Source organism: Simochromis diagramma, unplaced genomic scaffold (assembly GCF_900408965.1).
Source record: "Simochromis diagramma unplaced genomic scaffold, fSimDia1.1 OVJJ01000602.1, whole genome shotgun sequence".
Lineage (NCBI taxonomy): Eukaryota > Metazoa > Chordata > Actinopteri > Cichliformes > Cichlidae > Simochromis > Simochromis diagramma.
In genome coordinates this window covers 8520645-8541152 of record NW_024387040.1, presented here as the reverse complement: position 1 = coordinate 8541152, position 20508 = coordinate 8520645, and the positions used below count along the sequence as shown (strand labels likewise).

General features: G+C 40.0%; 1 protein-coding gene across 3 annotated transcripts in view; it reads right to left on the bottom strand.

Moving 5' to 3' along the window:
- Positions 1-84: 84 nt before the first annotated feature.
- LOC120741341 (structural maintenance of chromosomes flexible hinge domain-containing protein 1-like) overlaps positions 85-20508 on the bottom strand; it is a 44891-nt gene continuing 24467 nt past the window's right edge. For all 3 annotated transcript variants that reach the window (XM_040044167.1, XM_040044168.1, XM_040044169.1), the window contains 30 exons: positions 19833-19910; positions 19626-19745; positions 19392-19536; positions 19143-19245; positions 18872-18944; positions 13730-13869; positions 13417-13545; positions 13101-13325; positions 12750-12892; positions 12562-12647; positions 12353-12471; positions 11431-11592; positions 11208-11336; positions 10900-10979; positions 10643-10800; positions 10406-10521; positions 9337-9398; positions 8775-8862; positions 6787-6918; positions 6537-6692; positions 6320-6446; positions 5723-5842; positions 5284-5369; positions 5073-5195; positions 4802-4983; positions 1835-1944; positions 1238-1308; positions 726-894; positions 463-621; positions 85-388 (listed from right to left, as the gene is read on the bottom strand). In XM_040044167.1, the coding sequence (XP_039900101.1) occupies positions 294-388; positions 463-621; positions 726-894; positions 1238-1308; positions 1835-1944; positions 4802-4983; positions 5073-5195; positions 5284-5369; positions 5723-5842; positions 6320-6446; positions 6537-6692; positions 6787-6918; positions 8775-8862; positions 9337-9398; positions 10406-10521; positions 10643-10800; positions 10900-10979; positions 11208-11336; positions 11431-11592; positions 12353-12471; positions 12562-12647; positions 12750-12892; positions 13101-13325; positions 13417-13545; positions 13730-13869; positions 18872-18944; positions 19143-19245; positions 19392-19536; positions 19626-19745; positions 19833-19910 (3686 nt within the window). In that variant the 3' untranslated portion in view covers positions 85-293. The remainder of the gene's footprint in view (positions 389-462; positions 622-725; positions 895-1237; positions 1309-1834; positions 1945-4801; positions 4984-5072; positions 5196-5283; positions 5370-5722; positions 5843-6319; positions 6447-6536; positions 6693-6786; positions 6919-8774; positions 8863-9336; positions 9399-10405; positions 10522-10642; positions 10801-10899; positions 10980-11207; positions 11337-11430; positions 11593-12352; positions 12472-12561; positions 12648-12749; positions 12893-13100; positions 13326-13416; positions 13546-13729; positions 13870-18871; positions 18945-19142; positions 19246-19391; positions 19537-19625; positions 19746-19832; positions 19911-20508) is intronic.

The window sequence follows — 20508 nt, the reverse complement described above, 5'->3', positions numbered from 1 at the left end:
TTAACACTGTCGGTGTGCTTAAACTTAACAAATAAAGTTTTCAGTTTTGCGTTTTTCAGAAAAGAAACGAACAAATACACAAAGTGCGATCTTAAGAATTTTTTAATGCATACATTCAGCAGATTCAGCATGCTCTGCAAAGATCATAAGCACTTTTTACCATTACAAAAGTGTTAAAATGTACAAAAGGCATCTAAAAAATAAAATACATTGTATCAACTCAAAGTTAACAAAGAAATAAAACTACAAAAAAGACTTATAGTAAAACAATCCATTGGTCCAATCAGAATCTCTTATGTGGAACTCTGTCTTGCTCTTTTTGAAATGCTGCTGGAGGGCTGACCACCATCCACAGCGCGTCGTTTCATTCCTTTTGCTGATGCTGATGCTAGAAGAACAGAGATCAATTAAAATTCAACAAAATCAAAATAAAATCATCAACAACTGTCTCAAACAACATACCGAGTTCCTTTTCAATCTCTGTTAGCTGCCTCTTTTTGTCGTCCAAATCTTTTTCCTTTTGCCGCACATCAGGAGACGTAATTTTTTTAACGTGATCATCTCGCGCCCTTTCTGTTTCCTCTCTCTTCGATACAACTGAGCAGTACTGGCTGAGCAGGTCTGTCAAGCACACCCCAGAAAACACAGAAATTACAGCATAATCTGAATCATTAAGGCTACAAAATCAAGCTTTAAAAATGTAAAATGTCCATGATTTAAGTCACCTATTTGTTCCTTTAGACTGTGGTACTGCTGTGGGAGGGGGGCTCCAAACATGTGTAACGTGGTCATCGGTGGGGCCCTGTTCTGTGCACCTCCAAACTTTCCCCTGCTACTGACCCTATCCCCCTGCCTGGTCAGTATGGTGGGACATTGGATCCTGTTCTGCACCACCTGTAAACAACAGCTTTTTTTTGTTAGAGGAAATTAACCAGAGTTGCCACCGATACAGCAACACTGCTGCTGCAAAGCCAGTTCTGCCCTGGTTCCATTGAGGAGCCAGCACACAATATGACAGGTTTGAGAGCCTAGTGGACACAATCTGCAAAGGTCATCGATGAATCATTGGGTTTTGCTGGCCCCTTGAGTTTCACTCTTTGGCAGCAGTCCCTCTTTTTTTTTTTTTTCCTCCACTGGAACTAACAAAAGTCTAATCAGTTCTACATTAGGCACCAGCTCTGGCACAGTGTTAGTTTAAAAAACAAAATTGCACATCTGCTTCAGCAAAGTCACTCACCGCCCTTCTGTAGTTATTTGCAGAGTCCAGGTCATCAATCAGAATAGTATCTCCCAGGATGTTCTTAAACACTAGAAAGAAAAAAATAGCACGAGCAAGAAACTTTCAGACCTGCTGGAACAAATTTAAAACTAACTTTTTTTTAACTGCTACTGAAAACTTTCATAATCAAGTGGCAAGAAGCCAAGTGTTCATATTTCAATGTAAATCAGAGGCAATCAGTGTAAATTTAAACGGTAAATGCTCTAAATCCAAACAGACAGAGCCAACTTTTACCCACGACAAAGAAAATCACTACATAAACAGTCATTTTAATTTCGGGAAAGAGGCCCAATTTCTGCTCCAGCGACAGTGCCCCTGGAGAGAAAGCCCCCTTCCACCCTGTGAGGCTGGATCCCAGGTGGAAACATTTACCCCAATCTTTACAGGAGTGGTGGGGGCATAAGGGAAATGCCCCCGAAACAACAGCAAACACAGCCTGAGATGGCAAGCCTCTAAAAACCCACAGAAACGCCAGAGTCTTACTTCAAATCTGCAATAACCAAACAAACAGGCAGCGTTACGCTGAGCAGGGGAAATCCATTTAAGGCAGCTCACCGATGTCACAGCTCTCTGGATCACAGGGGTATATCAGTAGCTCTCTGGCGTACACCGGGTTCCCATGGGGTTCAAAGAGCGGGTAGCCATTTCTTATGTGTGGCAGTGGTCTGTAAGCAATTCAAATCACAACACCATGACACTTTGCTCCAAACGTAAAGGCAACATCAAACCATGCACGATCATTTCTCTTTGCATAAACGAACACTGCTATGCTACAGTTCATGTGTAGCACACATTCAGTTTATGTGGATCTTTTCCATTTCATGTCAGAATTTGTTTTTGTGTGTCCTTCCAGCTGATCAACATCATTTCTGTATGACCTGGAAGAAAATGTCTGCAGACCTTCAGGAGGTGTTTTAGATTAACTTTATCAACCATTAAGACATCCGATGATAGATTAGTCAATCAGCTGTTTGGATTTGTGTCTTTTTTTCAGTATTTTGCAGAACAGACATGACAGTTTCTAGTGTGATGTTGACTTCATCTTAAATTCAGAAGTCGCTTCACTTTGATAAAAGAAAGACAAAAATGTGTTAAAAACTTGCACATTACATAATTGATTAATTATAATTACATAATTAATTGACTGATAATTAAGTGTAAACAGCTTTACTGTTGCATTCTAAATTAGTGCTGAAACAATGACTAATATAGATTTATGTTATTCACGTGGGGGGACTACACTTAGAAGTAATAGTACTGCAGGGAGCACTGCAGGGTTTTTAGCACTGCTGACTTTATAAAAAAATAACTGTTAAAATAGTAAATTAGATCAATAACCCATAATATACTGTGTATTCAATATTCTTTCTCTCAGAAGCAACTAAAGCACTAATACTCAGTATGAGCAGCTACAGTTCACTGCTACAGTTCACCCCCTTAAGAGAAACAGTTTTCTTGATTTTTAGTTGGAAACTGTTTCTCTTAAGGGGGTGAACTGTAGCAGCAATGAAAACACAGAAACTAGTGATTCTTACATGTGAGGTCTCCTTTTCTGTAAATATACCAAACAAAGCAACGAGAAAAAGAATACAGTGCCTGAATACAACACTGTGAAGAAGCCTTGAGGAACTCCTAATTTCTCCATCCTTTGCTTGGACAATGGGAAATGGGTGCCATGATTAACTGAAACATGTGGAAACATACAAGGAAATACAGCACACAAGACAAACAGCTGATTCTGTACAATACTAACGAGCTTGACAGTCAATTTTTGGCATGTCTTCATGAACAGTTCTCCAGGCTTCTTGAAGGACATTCAAAGCTACTCCTTGGATGTTGGCTGCCTTTCGTTCTGTGCTCCATCAAGATGATCCCAGACTTCTTCAATAATATTGATGCCCAGGCTCTGGGGAAGTTCTTTTGCTGCATTGACAGTGTGTCAATCAGTAATTCTATCAATTGATAAGATCTCCAACATAATGCGATCCCAAATTACGACAGAGCCTCGGCCATGTTTTACAGATGTCCGTAGACACTCGCTGTTGTATCCCTCTCCTGAACTCCTTGTACATATTGACAATGATTGGAACTAACTTTGGCGTACCTCAGCCATTTCTCCCAGTTTTCCTTCTTTAAAAATAGCTTCTTGAAAACCATCCGTCTACTTAGACCATTTTTGATGAGGCTTTAGTGAATCGCAGATGGATCAACCGAGGACCAGATGCATCTCTCAAGTCCTGTCTCAGGTCTTTTCTGGATTTTTTTTCCTATTTCTTAAGTGCATGATGTTCAGATACTGTTACCCTGCTGTCCTGTCTTTACAGACATGCCTTCTTTTTTGTTCTCCACAAAGAGTCACTGCACACCAGCGAGATCTGCCAAGTTTTTGACTAATAGCGCTTTGGGAATCAAGTTGTTGGTGCAAAAACACAATTTTGTCTGTCAAATTGTGTTATCTTTGGCATTTGTCATATATTCAGCTAAAGAAATGGAAAAAAATGATGTGGGTTTATGTGACAGGCTGTTAGTAACAAAGTTGCTAAAGATACAATTTAAATCAGTTCTTTGCTAAGTTGTCTGTTATGTGTCATCACAACACAGCCTCATTCCTTGACTTAGGGTTCTTGAATGAGTTATAGACTGTGTTTAGTGGCTTAACAAACAAAAAAATCCAGTGAAAAGGGTTTGGTATAAGGACTGGACTGAAAATTATTTAAAAAAAACAAAAAACAAACAGAAATGAAGGATGTCTCAAGTTTTTTGCAAAGTGCTTTATGTCAAACACGCCCCAGATTCAGCTTCTCATCTCTGATGCTTTACTTTTTTCCTCCCCCGTGTCTCCAAAAGCAAACAAAGGCTTTCATCCTCACATTAAGAGACAAAGATTTTCATTATATTAAAATGATTTTAACAGTGAAAGAAACTTTCACCTGCAGCTCAAACAGAAACAGACATCAGATTTTAAAAAATTTTTTACAATAAAAATCAAATCAGAATACAAAATAAACACATTTAAAGTTAGAAAAAATACAAAAACTAAAAGTCTTATAAAAGAGGGATGTGCCCTTAAATCACTAGCTTTGCAAAAACTGGCAATAACCTGCAGCAGCTGGTCGTTAAGTAAATCTCATTAGTGTCCAAACAGCCCCAACAAAGAGCAGCAGGATGGAGTCTTATATGTGCTAATAATTACAGTCACCATTATTTTTACAGCAAACTAAAGTGAGAGACCACCTGTGTTTAAAGAGTGTTACACTGTACACTAAATGTGGCTATTTTGGAGGAAAACATATTTCCAGACTCCCAAGGTTCAAAGCATACATTGATATAGTTCGACATTATTCTAGCTGACTTTCAGGCAGCCTGTTCAAAATGGAGCTGCCACAAGAGCTCTAAATTACTGTTTTTGAGAGACTTTGGGAAGGAAAGGGCTTAAAAGGAAAGACTTTAATAAAAGGACACATACATCTTCATCACACGTCAGTTAGACGCCAACACTAATAAAATACATCTTCCACGTACCTTTTTCCTGGTGGCACAAGCACGCTGTCGAGGGCCATGACCTGCTGCCTGCCCTGCGTGTCACGATAGATCTGCTGTGCTGCTTCTGTTGTTTTGGTGATGACACAGTCCATATCACCTCTGATGTGCCAGGAGATGACCCACGCAGCGGCATCATCCTGCACGAGAGCCAGGTGGCCAACCTGCATTCAAAAATTAGAGGATAAACACATCTCCAGAAAATTCATCTCAAAACAAGTACTGAATCTTTAAAAGAAAAAAAGAAAGTTACCATTCCCAAAACATCTGCCTGTCCCCTAAAGTTGTCACGGACGGAGAAAACTCGTCGGGACACTTTCTGAATTGCTTCTGCTTCAGTAGTCTTCTTTTTTATTAGTGTATCAATATGTTGTGCCTACAGATACATAAGAAATGTGATTTCCAGTTCAGTTTAAAAAAGAAAAAGGAAAAAAAGCTGAGTGTGGATGGACATAATAACTTACAGATATGGGATGAGGGATTGTCACTTTCTTCTGGCGCAGCTCGTTTTTAAGATCAGTCTCTTTCTTACTGGCAATCAGGCAAGATTCTAAGGGGAAAAATATTTTCATTAGCAGACAATTTTAATCACGTATGGGAGGAAAACCCAGATAAATTACAGATTTAAGACTATATCAAAGTCAGTGGTTTCAAAGTATTATTTCTGTAGCTATACCCATTTGCACTGACAGATTCAGGTAACTTCATTAATCCCAAAAGGAGCCGTTTGTTTGCAGCTTATCCACACGACCTACTAACACAACCTACAGTCTTTAAACACTAATCACTGTTGCATGTCAAGGCAGAGATCAACAAACAATGAAGTCTAGGAAAAAAAACTAGAACAAGGATATTTCAAATGAGACCTGGTTCAACATACAAACAGCACACAGTACATCTTACCCGTCAGCAAGTCAAGGAGCTCCTTGTATGTACGCAATGTTTCGTTATATTTGTCAATAGCACTGCTGAGCTCATCTTTTTTCCTGGTCAGTTCAGACATTTTTTGCTGGTTTTGTGCGTCTAAAATGGGAAAAAAAAGAAGAATTAATTGTTTATCAATTAACAGTGAATTGTCAGAAGGCAAATCTAAGCAATAGTACTATAGTAGTGTAACAGTAGTAACACTATTATTAATACTACTCTTAAGTATAATAGCTTTAAATAGCATTTCAGTTTTTTGGCTCACAGGTAGTGATCAAAGTGGGCTGGAATGATTAGATCTGATAAATAGTTTAATATATTGTAATACAGAGATTTCTTTTGTTAGAGCTTCCAGCTAAAAGCATGCAGATACTTCCTCAACAAGTCCGAATCTAAAGTCACCCCACAGTCCTTCATTATATGTTCACGTGTAGTAAAAAAAGGAAAGAAAAAAGTTTAAAAGACATGTATTAGTGAATTTTGTAAAAACAAAAACAAAAAAATTAAAGTAATGCTTTAAGTTTTCAGAAATCTTAAGCTGCACGTAATAGCATTTACCACTCAGTTTTTCCATACCATTGTAAAAAAGGAAGGGGAGCTCAAAAGCAGTCAGGGTTATGAGATGGACAGACACTTCAGGTTTGAAGACAAGGATGTAGGTGCTGCTATTGTCACCGGGGCTATTCTCCCTGATAGCCAGCCTCTGAGGAGAGCAAGTGAACAATTATCATAAGCCCTGAGGGGCCCTTAAATTCCAAAACAAAAGCTGGTCCTGTGAAGAATGGTTACTCACAGGGATGTGGGCCTTGCCCTCAACTAAGTTAATTGCAAGGCTGCTGGCTCCTCTTTCAAAAAGAGGGAAGCTTTTGTTTCTCTCTCCATCTGAGGACTTTATAGTGATGATCACCTTCCCTCCCAGGTCCTGCCCCGCTGGGTTGCCATACAAATCCTGGAATCAACCATGGAAATTCACTCACTATGACTGCAAAGTTTATTTATGAAAAGTTTAGGCTGCTTCTGCTATTTTACAATAAATAGCTTACCATTATCCTCAGTGTCATATTCTCAACCAAGGTTCGGCTGGCAATGTCCTCGCTGTAGGAAACAACTGGGGTTGGAGTCTGAGAGACAGGTCCCAGTTTAACAGGCTGATTGGCCACCACATCTATACGAATCTAAAAGATGGGAAGCAGCACTGAGGTCAGTCAATTCTCTCAGTGAGTAACGCAACAGCTCTACAGCCCTGCAACAGCTCAATGACCAACTACTCTCCAGTAAAATACAGTGGTATGCAAAAGTTTGGGCACCCCTGATAATTGTCATGATTTTTTCTTTATAAATCATTGGTTGTTTGGATCAGCAATTTCATTTAAATATATCATATAGCAGACGAACACAATGATATTTGAGAAGTGAAATGAAGTTTATAGGATTTACAAAAAGTGTGCAATAGTTACTTAAACAAAATTGGGTAGGTGCATAAATTTGGGCACCATTGTCTTTTAATTGATTTGAATACCTTTAGCACTAATTATTGGAACATAAAATTTGTTTGGTAAGCTTACTGACCCCTGACCCTACATACACAGGTGAATCTAATCATGAAAAGGTGTTATTTAAGGTGACCAATTGCAAGTTTTTCCCCTCTTTGCATCCTCTCTGAAGAGGGGCAGCATGGGAGCCTCAAAACAACTCTCAAATGACCTGAAAACAAAGATTGTTCAACATCATGGTTTAGGTTGAAGGATACAAAAAGCTATCTCAGAGATTTCAGCTGTCAGTTTCCACTGTGAGGAACATATTGAGGAAATGGAAGACCACAGGCTCAGTTCTAGTTAAGGCCCGAAGTGGCAGGTCAAGAAAAATCTTAGATAAGCAGAGGCGAAGGATGGGAACAGTCACAGTCAACCCACAGACCAGCTCCAAAGACCTGAAACATCATCTTGCTGCAGATGGAGTCACTGTGCAATGTTCAACTATTCAGCGCACTTTGCACAAGGAGATGTTGTATGGGAGAGTAATGCAGAAGAAGCCATTTCTGTGCACATGGCACAAACAGAGTTGCTTGAGGTTTGCTAAAACACATTTGGACAAGCCAGCTTCATTTTGGAATAAGATGCTGTGGACTGATCAAACTATAATTGAGTTATTTGGGCATAACAAGGGGTGTTATGGATGGAGGAAAAAGAACACAGCATTCCAAGAAAAACACCTGCTACCTACAGTAAAGTATGGTGGTGGTTCCACCATGCTGTGGGGCTGTGTGGCCAGTGCAGGTACTGGGAAACTTGTTACAGTTGAGGGTCGCATGGTATCCAAGTCAATATTAGCAGATTCTTGAGAACAATGTTCAAGAATCAGTGACAAAGTTGAAGTTGCACCAGGGCTGGATATTTCAACAAGACAACGACCCAAAACACTGTTCAAAACCCACTAAGGCATTCATGCAGAGGAACAAGTACAACATTCTGGAATGACCATCTCAGTCCCCAGACCTGATTAATACTGATATATTATGGTGTGACTCAAAGCGGGCTGTCCATGCTCGGAAACCATCAAACCTGACTGAACTGGAGATGTTTTGTCTCCACCTTCAACCAGAATCCAGACTTTCATGGGAAGCTATAGGAAGCGTTTAACGGCTGTTATTTCTGCAAAAGTAGGATCTACTAAATATTGATGTAATTTTTCTATTGGGGTGCCCAGATTTATACACCTGCCTAATTTTGTTTAGGTAACTATTTCACACTTTCTGTAAATCCTATAAACTTCATTTCACTTCTCAAATATTATTGTGTTTGTCTGCTATATGATATATTGAAATGAAACTGATTCAAAATTGATCCAAACAACCAATGACTTGTAAAGAAAAATCATGAAAATTATCAGGGGTGCCCAAACTTTTGCATCCCACTGTAGGTACAAATAATGAGTATCTGGAGGGTGGCTTAATATGCTTTATGAGGGTTTGAAAACAAAATATGAACGTGTTAAAAATGTTTTGTGTTTTTTATTATATATTAAAACAAACCTGATTGCTGTAGAGAACGTCTTTTTTGTCAATACGAAGAGAAAACTGTATGGTGTGCCTTCTAGCTTCCTCTGGGATGTCTTTGTCTCTGCAAGGAAACGCGCAGTCCATTATTTTTTTCAGCTATTATCATCATCACCATTATTCTAACACAAACCTACACTCAGGAAAATCGTCTTACATGCTGTTTTATTGAGTCAGCTAAAATGACAGGACCCCTTGCATACTATAAATTTGAAACTACCTTATGCAAGTGATTAGCTTAGCATTGGTTAGCATAGCACAAAGACTGGAAACCATGAGAAACCATTAGTTTGACTTTACATATAAAACATTTTTATTACAGTACCAGCAGCCCTAAAACTCACTAGTTAACATGAATTTGTTGCCTATATTGGTACTAGGTCACTCTAGCCGTTTCCTCTGTTTTAAGGCTTTGTGGAAGCTAAGCTAAGCTAACTAGCTGCTTGAAGTAACTTAATAATATTAATATAAAAGCTATGCTTTAAAACATCTGTCACCAAGTCAAACAAAATAGAAACAGAAGTGAAAAGTATCTTACCTGAAGTGAAAACAGTCATTCTTTTCATTTTTCATGGGTTTATTACACTTCAGCTCAATGGCCTACACAAGAAATATTGAGAAATAAATAAATATTATTTTAAGAGAAAAGTTTACAATAGGAAAAAAAAGAACTCCTCTACTTGCATAAATCTACAATTCTCCTTTTTAGTTTTCCTGGTATTGGTCAATCTAATGAGTTGTGTCGAACAAATCTTTTTTATGTTAACAGAGAAACTAACAACTACAGTCAATCATTATCACTAATGTTAATACACTTGGCTTTTTCCAATTTAAAGACACTGTACAATCTTCAGTACCACTTATTAATAGATTTAAGTGAGTATATGTCCATCCATCCATCCATTCGCTTCCGCTTATCCTTTTCAGGGTCGCGGGGGGCGCTGGAGCCTATCCCAGCTGTCATGGGGCGAGAGGCAGGGTACACCCTGGACAGGTCGCCAGTCTGTCGCAGGGCCAACACACAAGGACAGACAACCATTCACACTCACATTCACTCGCACATTCACACCTAGTGGCAATTTGTATTATCCAATTAACCTATCCCCACAAGCTGCATGTCTTTGAGTATATGTATATATGTGAAATTTTGACCCTCTGTGGATTCCAGACAATCCACACTTCAAACTTGTGCACCCAATTCTTGGGTTTTTAAGTCATTAATGATGTATGCTGTATATTTAAACTGGAACAGTTTTTCCCCAACAAACACAACAATGTCAACGAAATGATTTGCACCGTCAAAGTCACCGGCAGATGCCTTTGGTTTCATTCTGAAACACTGTACTTATTTTTCTACGAAGGTTTGAACTTTGAGAGCGTTTAAACAAGAGAGAAAAGTGTGAAAATGTTCATGCCTGTCTGAGAAAAGTGTATAAAGTGTGTAGTGAGGGGTTTTACAGCCTTATTTAAAACGCCTATAATAATAGTAAAAAATAAAGTTGGCTACTTCACAGATTTCACCTGTCGGGTTATTTTTAGAACAAAACTCCTGCATTAAACAAGGAACCACTGTATATCAAGGAGACTCTTGTGCTTTAGTCACTCACTCTTTCTGGAGGTTTTTTCCCTGAAGATACTCCATCCCATATGAACATGGACACAGCAGCTGGGTTAAAAGTAGTAATTGGACTTCCCTCATCAGACACCACAGTCACTGAGAAAACTGAAGAGAAACAAAGACCTTCCCTTAGTTTGGCTGAACAGAGATTAAACTGATCAAAATACAAATAAATGAATTAATAAAACATTTTTTAAAGGAAGGAGAGAGAAAAACAAATGCAAACCTGGGAATTTGCTTCCAGCAAAAAACTTGACACTGGTGTCATACTCCACCGATAGGCTGACTGGTTTTTTGGGATCAGGGAGGACAGTGAGGCTCACTGATGGACCAGGGATGGGTTTTTTGTTGAAGGAGCCTTTAAACTGCAGCTGATAGTGCCCCCTAGAGGAAGAACAGGCTATCAACACTTCCACTAGTGACTTTACAGTAGTGGAAACATCAAGACTGATGCTGTATTACTACAAATAAAATTTTACTTACTTTGGCCCGCTCAAACCATTAACAATGAAAAAGGCTTTCCCTTCTGCGTTCACAGGTTGTGAAATAACATTGGTTTTCACCTGAAACAATAACAAGACCTCTCCTATTAGATCATTGTATAGATTCCATACAGCTGCTACAGCAGCCAGATGTTGCCAAACCAATAAAGCTGACTAAGTGATCAGCAGCAAGTGTGACCACCCCTATAAAAGCTGGTCTAAGCTAAGCTGTTACTCTACAGCTACTGTACTTCATTTTTCACAGGACTACATGGTGCTTTCTTTGATTGTGTTGATTTTCAAGCTAACCGTCAGTCCTGGAGGTGAAGTCTTTAAGTCCACTACAACCCTCTGGTCTGGAGAAGGGTTTCCCCACTCATCACACAGCTGGACGACAAATGGTTTGGAGATGCCGTGATCATTTAACACCTGCAAAGGCTGAAAAAAAAACAAAAAAAAACAGAAAAGGATGAGCTATACCTTTAGTTTGTCTCCAAAAAGAAATTAAATTAAGAATCTTTTATTTTTTTACCTGCTCCGGTTCGCTGATGAGCTTAAGCTGAGCAGGGAGTCCTGCGGTCACTTTAATACTGACACGCTCCACAAAGTCAGAGTAGCTGAAAGACAGTTCTCGGGGGCCGAGAGACCCTGATTGGAAACGAATTCCCGTCACCATGGCAGCACAGCTGCTGTCCTGGTACAATACAGAGCCGTGAGATTTATCAGCTTAGATCATCACAATCACCACATCTGGCCTGCTCATTATTCAATAAAGAAGTTACTGAATTTTCTCTTCATCATCTTCTTACAGTACTGTGTTAGACAAATACAAATACAGTTCACACATGAACCACATACAGTATTTACACGGGTGCCAGTTACTTTTTTACCACTATAGTTACTATTTTACCACTATAGTAAAATAGTAACTATAGTGGTAAAATGCAGGATAAATTGTGAGCACTTTAAGTACAAATTTTATAGCACACAGCTTGGTTCCGTCAAGAGTTCATTAACCTCTTCTAAAAGCAACATTATCTTTACATGTCCTGCTCTCCTTCAGCTGTAATCTGACTTTGTTACCATTTTAGTGAACTTTGACCACAAAGACAAAAGCTTTTCGTGTCATCTACAGAGTGTAGAAAAATGTTTTGTCTCCTTGGTTGTAAGGGAGGGTTCACTATCTGTGGAATTCCAATAATATGACCTTGCTATTTTAACAAAAGCAGGCTTTTTTTTTATTGGTAGGGAGGAGGATTCAGTAGATTTATAGTGGTCATAGGGCAGGTGAAAGGGCAAATGCACACATGTATACCCTTAGCTCACCAAAAACACATAATAAAGGGAGCTTTGTTTGCTCAGATAATATTAAGATTGCATTAGTGCAAATTTGATTTGATTTAACTAATATTTGAGTCAACTTTTGTTTTAAATGCACATGGCTCTGGTCCCACCTGCCATTTAAATGTGATGGCTGATTTGTCCAGCCCCTCAGCTTCCACTTTTATGTGGTTCAAACAGGTGGGGGTAAGCGTCTTGGTTAAATTGTCATACTGGTCCACAAGCTCCAAGCCTGTGCAAAGAAAGTTATTCTGAGTAATATAGCATGCAACCGTGAATTTTAAAAATGTGATTAATTGTAAATGATCAGATTTATACTCACTAATGTTTCCGGAGAGGATCTCACCAAGCTTCACTGTGGTTTGGGGTAAAGCTACTTTTAGACGCTCTGGTTCATCTGGACGAGGCCTACAAACAAAAGAGGGGACTTTATATCTTCACACATAAGTGTGCAGACCGTATCAAATGAAAACACTGAATCAAAGCTTTGATTATAGGTTCATGGCTTACACGATAGTGAAGGAGACGGACACACTCTGGTCCTGATAGGAGACCTGGTAGAAGCGCTGCTCTCCCACCCGTTTAGGTACCTGTAAATCAGGCAGCTTCCCCTGGACCAGATCTTCCAGAAAGACATCTCCTGTCCAGTTAACCTTCACAGTGAAAAGTTAACATCAAGCTAAGAAGTGTTAAAACAGAATGGCTCATACAAGTCTTTTTTTTTTTTTTAAATCCTAGAATTCTTTCGTAAGGGTAAAAAATAAAAATAAAATATATATAATTGTTTTTTTATTTACAAAATCTAACACCTACTTAAAAATCTATTACAAGAGTGAACCGCAATGTTTGCACATTACACACCTTGATCATGGAGGCTATTTCAGCAGTGAGCGGTACCTCCCTGCCAGCTTCATCATACAGCTTGTAGAATAAGTTCTCTAGCAGTCCGCCGGCTATCCATTCGATCTTTTCACTGTTCCTCAGCACCAGATTCTCATTGTCCTGACTGTACAGCTCCATCACAGAGACCCTTGTGCTGGGCAGCACCCTCAGCTCCTTCATGACCAGCGGTATGTTTTTGTAACTCTAGAATGAAAAGAGGAGAGAGACACTACAAACAAGCTACATACTTGGAAATTTTCTTCTGAGCAGAAGAATTCTTTTTTTTCTAACTCACAGGCATCACAAATTGAGCTTTGAGCTCTTGTTGCTCTCCTTTCATTATTTTCAGGTTAATGGGCTTTGTCACAAGCTGGCCAGCACCGGTGCTGCTGCAATCAGTGACCACCGGGGGGAAACCTTTAACCTGGAAATGTTTGAACAAAAACAAAAAGATTCAGCCTGCGTAGTGCCTTACAGACAGAAACAAGACACCACTGAAAATAAATAGACCAACATATATAAACAGCTCATTATGTTCTTTCAATAAATACAGTTTTCTCTGTTTTCACAGAGGCACCTGTGACTTCCGAACAAATCCATGTTTGTACCTCGCAGCGGACGATCTGTTTGGGGTTAGCGGTGATATTTCCAGCCTCGTCGTGAACTTCGACATGAAACGTGACCTGGTCTCCGTTCTCCACATCGATTGACGTTTCCTCCGGTTTGACGTGGAGGGAATTTGGGATACCTGAAAAACAACACAAAATCAGGGAATCTTTAAGAAAAATAAGACAAAAATCTAATTTACCTTGTTTTAATGTTAGCAGCCAACAGATTATCATTTGAACCACAGCTAAATGACATCTGTTACCTTTACAGTGAAGCTACAAAGTCTCCTGGGGACACTTTTTTTTAAATCCTAAATGGTTTTGATCAGAATCAGAATCAGAATCAGAAAGGGTTTATTGCCAGATGTTGAGGAGGTTTACAACATTAGGAAATTGCTGCGGTGCTTCAGTGCAACATACTGTCATAAAAATATAAAAATAAGAATAAGAATTAAAAGTGCTAAGTGGATAGATATATACATGATATATACATGAGTGCAGGTGGTGATCAGTGCCAAAACATGGAATGATGCAGTGAACACAGCGTAGGGTCATGTGTTAGTGGTGGGAACAGTCATATGGTTATTGTTCATGTGTCCGACAGCAGAGGGGAAGAAACTGTTCTTATGGCGAGAGGTTCTGGTGCGAATGGACCGGAGCCTCCTGCCTGAGGGGAGCAGGTCAAACAGACTGTGTCCAGGGTGAGAAGGGTCAGCTGAGATCCGAGCTGCACGCCGCAATGTCCTGGAGGTGTACAGGTCCTGCAGAGATGGGAGTCTGCAGCCAATCACCTTCTCAGCAGAGCGCACAACACGCTGCAGTCTCTGTTTGTCCCTGATAGTGGCTCCAGCGTACCACACAGTGATGGAGGAGGTGAGGATGGACTCGATGATTGCAGTGTAGAACTGCATCATCGTCCGTGTTGGCAGGTTGAATTTCTTCAGCTGCCTCAGGAAGTACATCCTCTGCTGGGCTTTTTTAATGACGGAAGTGATGGTGGGCTCCCACTTCAGGTCCTGGGTGATGGTGGTACCCAGGAAGCGGAACGAGTCCACAGAGGTGATGGGGGTGTCAGTCAGGATGATGGGGGGGAGTGGAGCTGTGTGCTTCCTGAAGTCCACAATAATCTCCACTGTCTTCTGGGCATTCAGCACCAGGTTGTTGTGGCTGCACCAGGACACCAGACGTTCAACCTCCCTCCTGTAGGCAGACTCATCCCCGTCCGAGATGAGTCCGATAACGGTGGTGTCATCTGCAAACTTGATTAGCTTGACAGACTGGTGGGTGGAGGTGCAGCAGTTGGTGTACAGGGAGAAGAGCAGAGGAGAAAGAACACAGCCCTGAGGGGAGCCGGTGCTGATGGTCCGGGAGTCCGAGACATTCTTTCCCAGCCTCACATGCTGCTTCCTGTCCGTCAGGAAGTCAGTGATCCACCGGCAGATGGGATCAGGCACATTCATCTGGGAAAGCTTGCCTTGGAGATGGTCTGGAAGGATGGTGTTGAAGGCAGAGCTGAAGTCCACAAACAGGATCCTGGCGTAGGTTCCTGGGGAGTCCAGATGCTGCAGGATGAAGTGTAGGGCCATGTTGATGGCGTCATCTACAGACCTGTTGGCTCTGTATGCAAACTGCAGGGGGTCCAGGAGGGGGGCCGTGAGGGTCTTGAGATGGGAGAGAACTAGGCGCTCAAATGACTTCATGACCACAGATGTCAGAGCCACGGGTCTGTAGTCATTTAGTCCAGTGATCCTAGGTTTCTTGGGGACAGGGATTATGGTGGAGGACTTGAAGCAGGCAGGCACATGACATGCCTGCAGTGAGGAGATGGCAGACGTCTGATCAGAGGTTTAAAACTCAATCAGTGTATCTACTGCTAATGTACTGCTCTCAGAGCCACGAGCTGCACACCATCAAAGTTAGATCTTTTTACCTCCCAAGGAAGTTCAGTTCACCTTTCAGCTGTTTACGTCATACAGTTGGCCTATGACTATGGACCAACTGTATGACGTCATTATTGGACTTGAGAAAAAAAATCCTGAAGCTGTCTTTATTGTGCTTCAACAGAGCCAACATGAAGAAAGTTCTCCGTAAATACTGCCAACATCTCCTTCCCTACAAGAGGTGATCAAACACTGGATCATTGCTACACTCCATTCAAGGACTGCTACAAACCCCTCCCCACCCAGCTTTTGGCAAGGCAGGCCATTGTTCCATACTGCTGCTGCCTGCATGCAGACAAAGACTTACAATAGGAAAAAACAGTTTCCAGGGACATCTACAAATGGGACAGTGAGGCTGAGGCTAACATCACCGAGGATCTCTCCTGGACCCTTCACACAGACACTGCAATCAGGAAAGCTCGCCAGCGACTCTACTTTCTGAGGAAGCTGAGGAAGTTTGGCATGAATGCCAACATCACCTGAAATTTCTACAGAAGTGCGATCGAGAGCTTGCTGACGAGCTACATTACAGTTTGGTATGGAAGCTGCTCTGCCAGCAGCGGCAAATCACTACAGAGGGTGGTGAAAGCAGCAGAGCACATCATTGGCATGAGGCTTCCTGCCATTCAGGACATTTATCTTCAGCGGTGCAACCAGAAAGCACACAGCATCATCAAGGACCACAGCCACCCAGCACATCAGCTGTTCTCCTTGTTACCATCTGCCAGACGTTACAGGAGTCTGTCTGCTGGGAGCACAAGACTCAAAAACAGTTTTAACACACCACACTTCACAGGATGCACACAGAAGCTGTCCTACAGTTTCACAAGTACATACTACACTCTACACTGGTCACTCCATTTTTATTAGTATTTAAATAAAAATAAAAACCCTTACTCCGTGCAATACTGCACTAACTGCCACTCTAAAATCTTGTACTGCTGCTCACTCCTATCAATTTATCCCATGTGCAATATCCCATTTGCCCCCACCCCCCCACCCCTCAATACATGTCAACGGTCACATTTCTATTTAAGATTTCTTTATTTATACAAGTGTGTATATATATTTACAGCGGTCCCTTGTTTATCGCAGTAGTTACATTCTAAAAATAGCCCACGATAGTTAGCTACTTCGCAGATTTCACCTATTTTTTACAATTATTATTTATTATAGATGTTTTATGGCTGTAAAACCCCTCACTACACACTTTATACACCTTCCTGCGACAGGCAGAAAAGAGTCACACTGCTAGCAATGGAAGATTTAGATAAATTTGACAAGCTGAATGCATTCTGTACTCTACAGGAGACACTGCACAAGATTGATTGACAATGGTCTACAGCCAATCAGAATGCAGAAAATAATTCGCTGTAAAAAACAAAAACAAAAAAAAAAAACATGCAAAATTGCACACAAAAAAATCTGCAAAACAGCGAGACCACGTTATAGCGAGGTACCACTGTATATATATATTTAGTCTGTTAATATTTGTAATATTTTTTACTGTACTATACTGCTGAGTGACTTGTTTTCTGCTCCTCAAACACATTTTATTGACATGTTGACCCTGTGCTAACTTGCATATGACAAACTGAAACTGAAACTAGAAAAAGTTGCATTGCCTGCGAATATGCAGTGTGAATGCCTGGAATCTGCTGAAAACAGCAGAAGAAGTAAAACTATGTGCTGAAAGGAGGTGAAGAAACTGAAAATTCTGCCAAAAACAGGTGAAGAAGCAGAAATTTTTACTGAAAAGAAGTGGAAAAACTGCAAATTCTGCTGAAAAGGGGTAAAGAAGCTGAAATTTCTCCAAAAAGTTGATTCTGTTCATCTGGACGCAGCGTTTTGTGGGAGAAACGTTTCGTCACTCATCCAAGTGACTTCTGAGACTGAAGAAGTCACTTGGATGAGTGACGAAACGTTTCTCCCACAAAACGCTGCGTCCAGATGAACAGAATCAACTTTTTGGAGATTCACTTTCCTGGATGATTGAGAATGCATGAAGCTGAAATTTGTACTGAAGAGAGGTGAAAAAGTTTGACTGTCTTCTGAGAACAAATGGTGCCATGAGCGGGGTTTGAACCCGGGCCTCCTGGTCTCAAGGCGGCTAGAAGAAGCTGTAATTTGTGTTAAAAAGAGTTTTAAAAAAAAGTTTAACCGTTAACTGAAAAAAATGTTGCCATAAGCAGGATTTGAACCCGGGCCTCCTGCTCTGAAAACGGTTGCTCATCTCACTGAGCTAAAACACAGCTCACCTCAGGAAGCAAAATCAGTGACCACACTGATAATGTGGTCCATTCATTTCAATGGGACCAAAAAATTGCATAAAACATTTAATATCTCAAAAAGTATAGAAGTTATGAGCACCAAAAGTCATACTCGGCATTAGCAGAAATAGCAGAATAGTTTAAAATTTGAACGGTTAAAATCGCACAAAAACTGTGAAAGTAGTTCCACGGCGAAGAAGCAAGGAGCAACTAGAATAAAGTATAAAGAATAAAGAGAAAGAGGAACTCAATAGTGTGAATGCCTGTGAGGCATTAAGACAACTAGGGCTGCACTGTGATGTGGTGGTTAGCACTACTGCCTCAGAGCAAGAATCCAACCATCTCCAGGTACTCTGGCTTTGTGCTTGCTTTCAGTGGTTATTCTAAATTGGCAGCAGGGATGAGTACGACTGTTGGAAGCATCAGATGCTTGACTTTAGTTAAATGCGTTACTTACACTTTTAAACTGTATTTATATTTAAAGTTTTATATATCTTTTTTCCTCATCCAAGCAATCACTTCTGATCAACAGAGTATACACTTGAAGCATACTTCAAATGCTGTCAACAAGATTGATTTTGAGCCAAAACCTTAGCAATGGATAAGTAAACTAGACATGAAAATAAATTATTTAAATATAATTATCAACGTTTAAGTGCCAAGGATGAATCCAGTTGTTTCATAAAGTGTCTCAAAAGAAGATGATGCTCAACCAAAACTGATCTTCGAATCCCTACGTCGTTGTTGTTTGCACAGTCTCATCAAGATTGGTCCACTCGTCCAGGAGCAGATAGGAAACATAAATCTTCTATATGCTACGGTTATTATAGTGTGATTTAAGCATTTAACAATCAAGATTTCTGAAAGGACATAATGCACATGAGAAACCAGTACACAAACTGTTCAAAAATCATAAATAAATGAGGGGTTACCAGGAAGAAGACTGATCTTGATGGACTTAGTGTGTTGTTTCAGGCCAGGCAGGGTCACTTCCAGGTCATAGCTCTGAAAATGCAAACAAAGCACATAAAAATAAATCACCAAATCAGCTAACAATTTTTTGACTATTGACTTTCAAGTAGTTGTTACACCTCTTGATAAAACTATGACTGTACTATTAGTAGTTTATTTATTTATTTTAAGCAGTCTTCCATGTGACGGGCAAATTTATGTTTTCGTAGCGTAGAAATCATTAGTTCTAACCTTGGATTGCTGGTAATTCAGGACTTTTCCTCTCGCTTTGACATTTTTGATGGTGAATGTGGTTCCACTGCTGGAGAATGTCCCATAACTCAGATCCAGACCACTAAAAAATAAATAAATAAAAATAAATAAATAACAATGGCCGTGTTACAACACTGTTAAATGTGACACAATAAAGGCACAAAGGCTTTCATACATATTTTTTTTCCTCAAGCATTTAAAAATTTCAGTAGCATTAATGAGACTCACCAGCATTTGAGCTCAGGTGTGAGTTTAGAAGTGAGGGTCGTTGAGTGGCCATAACCATCTTTTATCTGCAGAGAAATGTCAAACGGCACGCCCACTCGCAGCGTGGGGCTCATTGCACTGATATCAAAGCTTGCTGCATCGCCCTCTGACAATAGAACAAAGGAGTGTGTCTGTTTGGTCAGAATGGTGGGAATAATGATCACTAGCTAAACACACAGCATTCTTTCTCCTCACCTTTAATGGTAAACTTCAGTGTGAACGTTGGAAGCGCTCTACCGCCAAAGCTGACAGCGTTTGTTTCATGGACCACTGTGTTCAAATTCAGTGTGTACTTTCCCAGCTCAGTCAGGTTCTCTGTCAACAACGGCTCAAATATGATCTTTCAGCAGACAAACGTCAGGGCAACCAAGAAGAAGGATAAGAAAATTAAAAGAAACTCACCCATTTTTTTGAACCAGAAACCATTATTTCCTAAATGTGGGGCAACATAAGCAGCAAGCTCTTTGTCTGACTTTTGACCTACAAATGAAAAAGGTAAAATAATAAGAATAATTTAATTCTATAACAGGTGGAGCAAACACAGAGAGAAACCGAAAAGTTAGAATTATGACTTTTTACACTTTATGACACATTTAATTTGAAGATTTTTTGGTAGTTTTGGCAACATGTGGGGCTGAAAATTAAAGATTGAAGACACTTTACTGTCATTATTTAGTTTATTGTACAATAAATTGTACAGTATTGTAAGATGGTGAGATCTAAATCTGTAACTGCAAATGTATTGGTGTTAATGAGGTTGGAGAAGTCACTTGAATGTGTGAGGAAATGTTTCTTCCACTGAAAATACGTCCAGATTAACAGAATCAACTTTGTACCAGTAAAGAACATAGTTTTAAATAGCTCAATATAGTTTTATTACCACTTTGACTTTTAGAAGTCAGCTGTGACATGCATTTGACCTCTGACCTCTGACACATCTTTAAAATCTTTAGTATTTTGACAATACACACCACACTTGTTAGAATCATAGTTTCTAAGTTATGAGGCTTTTTTTGGTCAATTTTTGACAAATAAATCATTAAGTTTAAGACCTAATGTAAATAAATTGTTAACATGA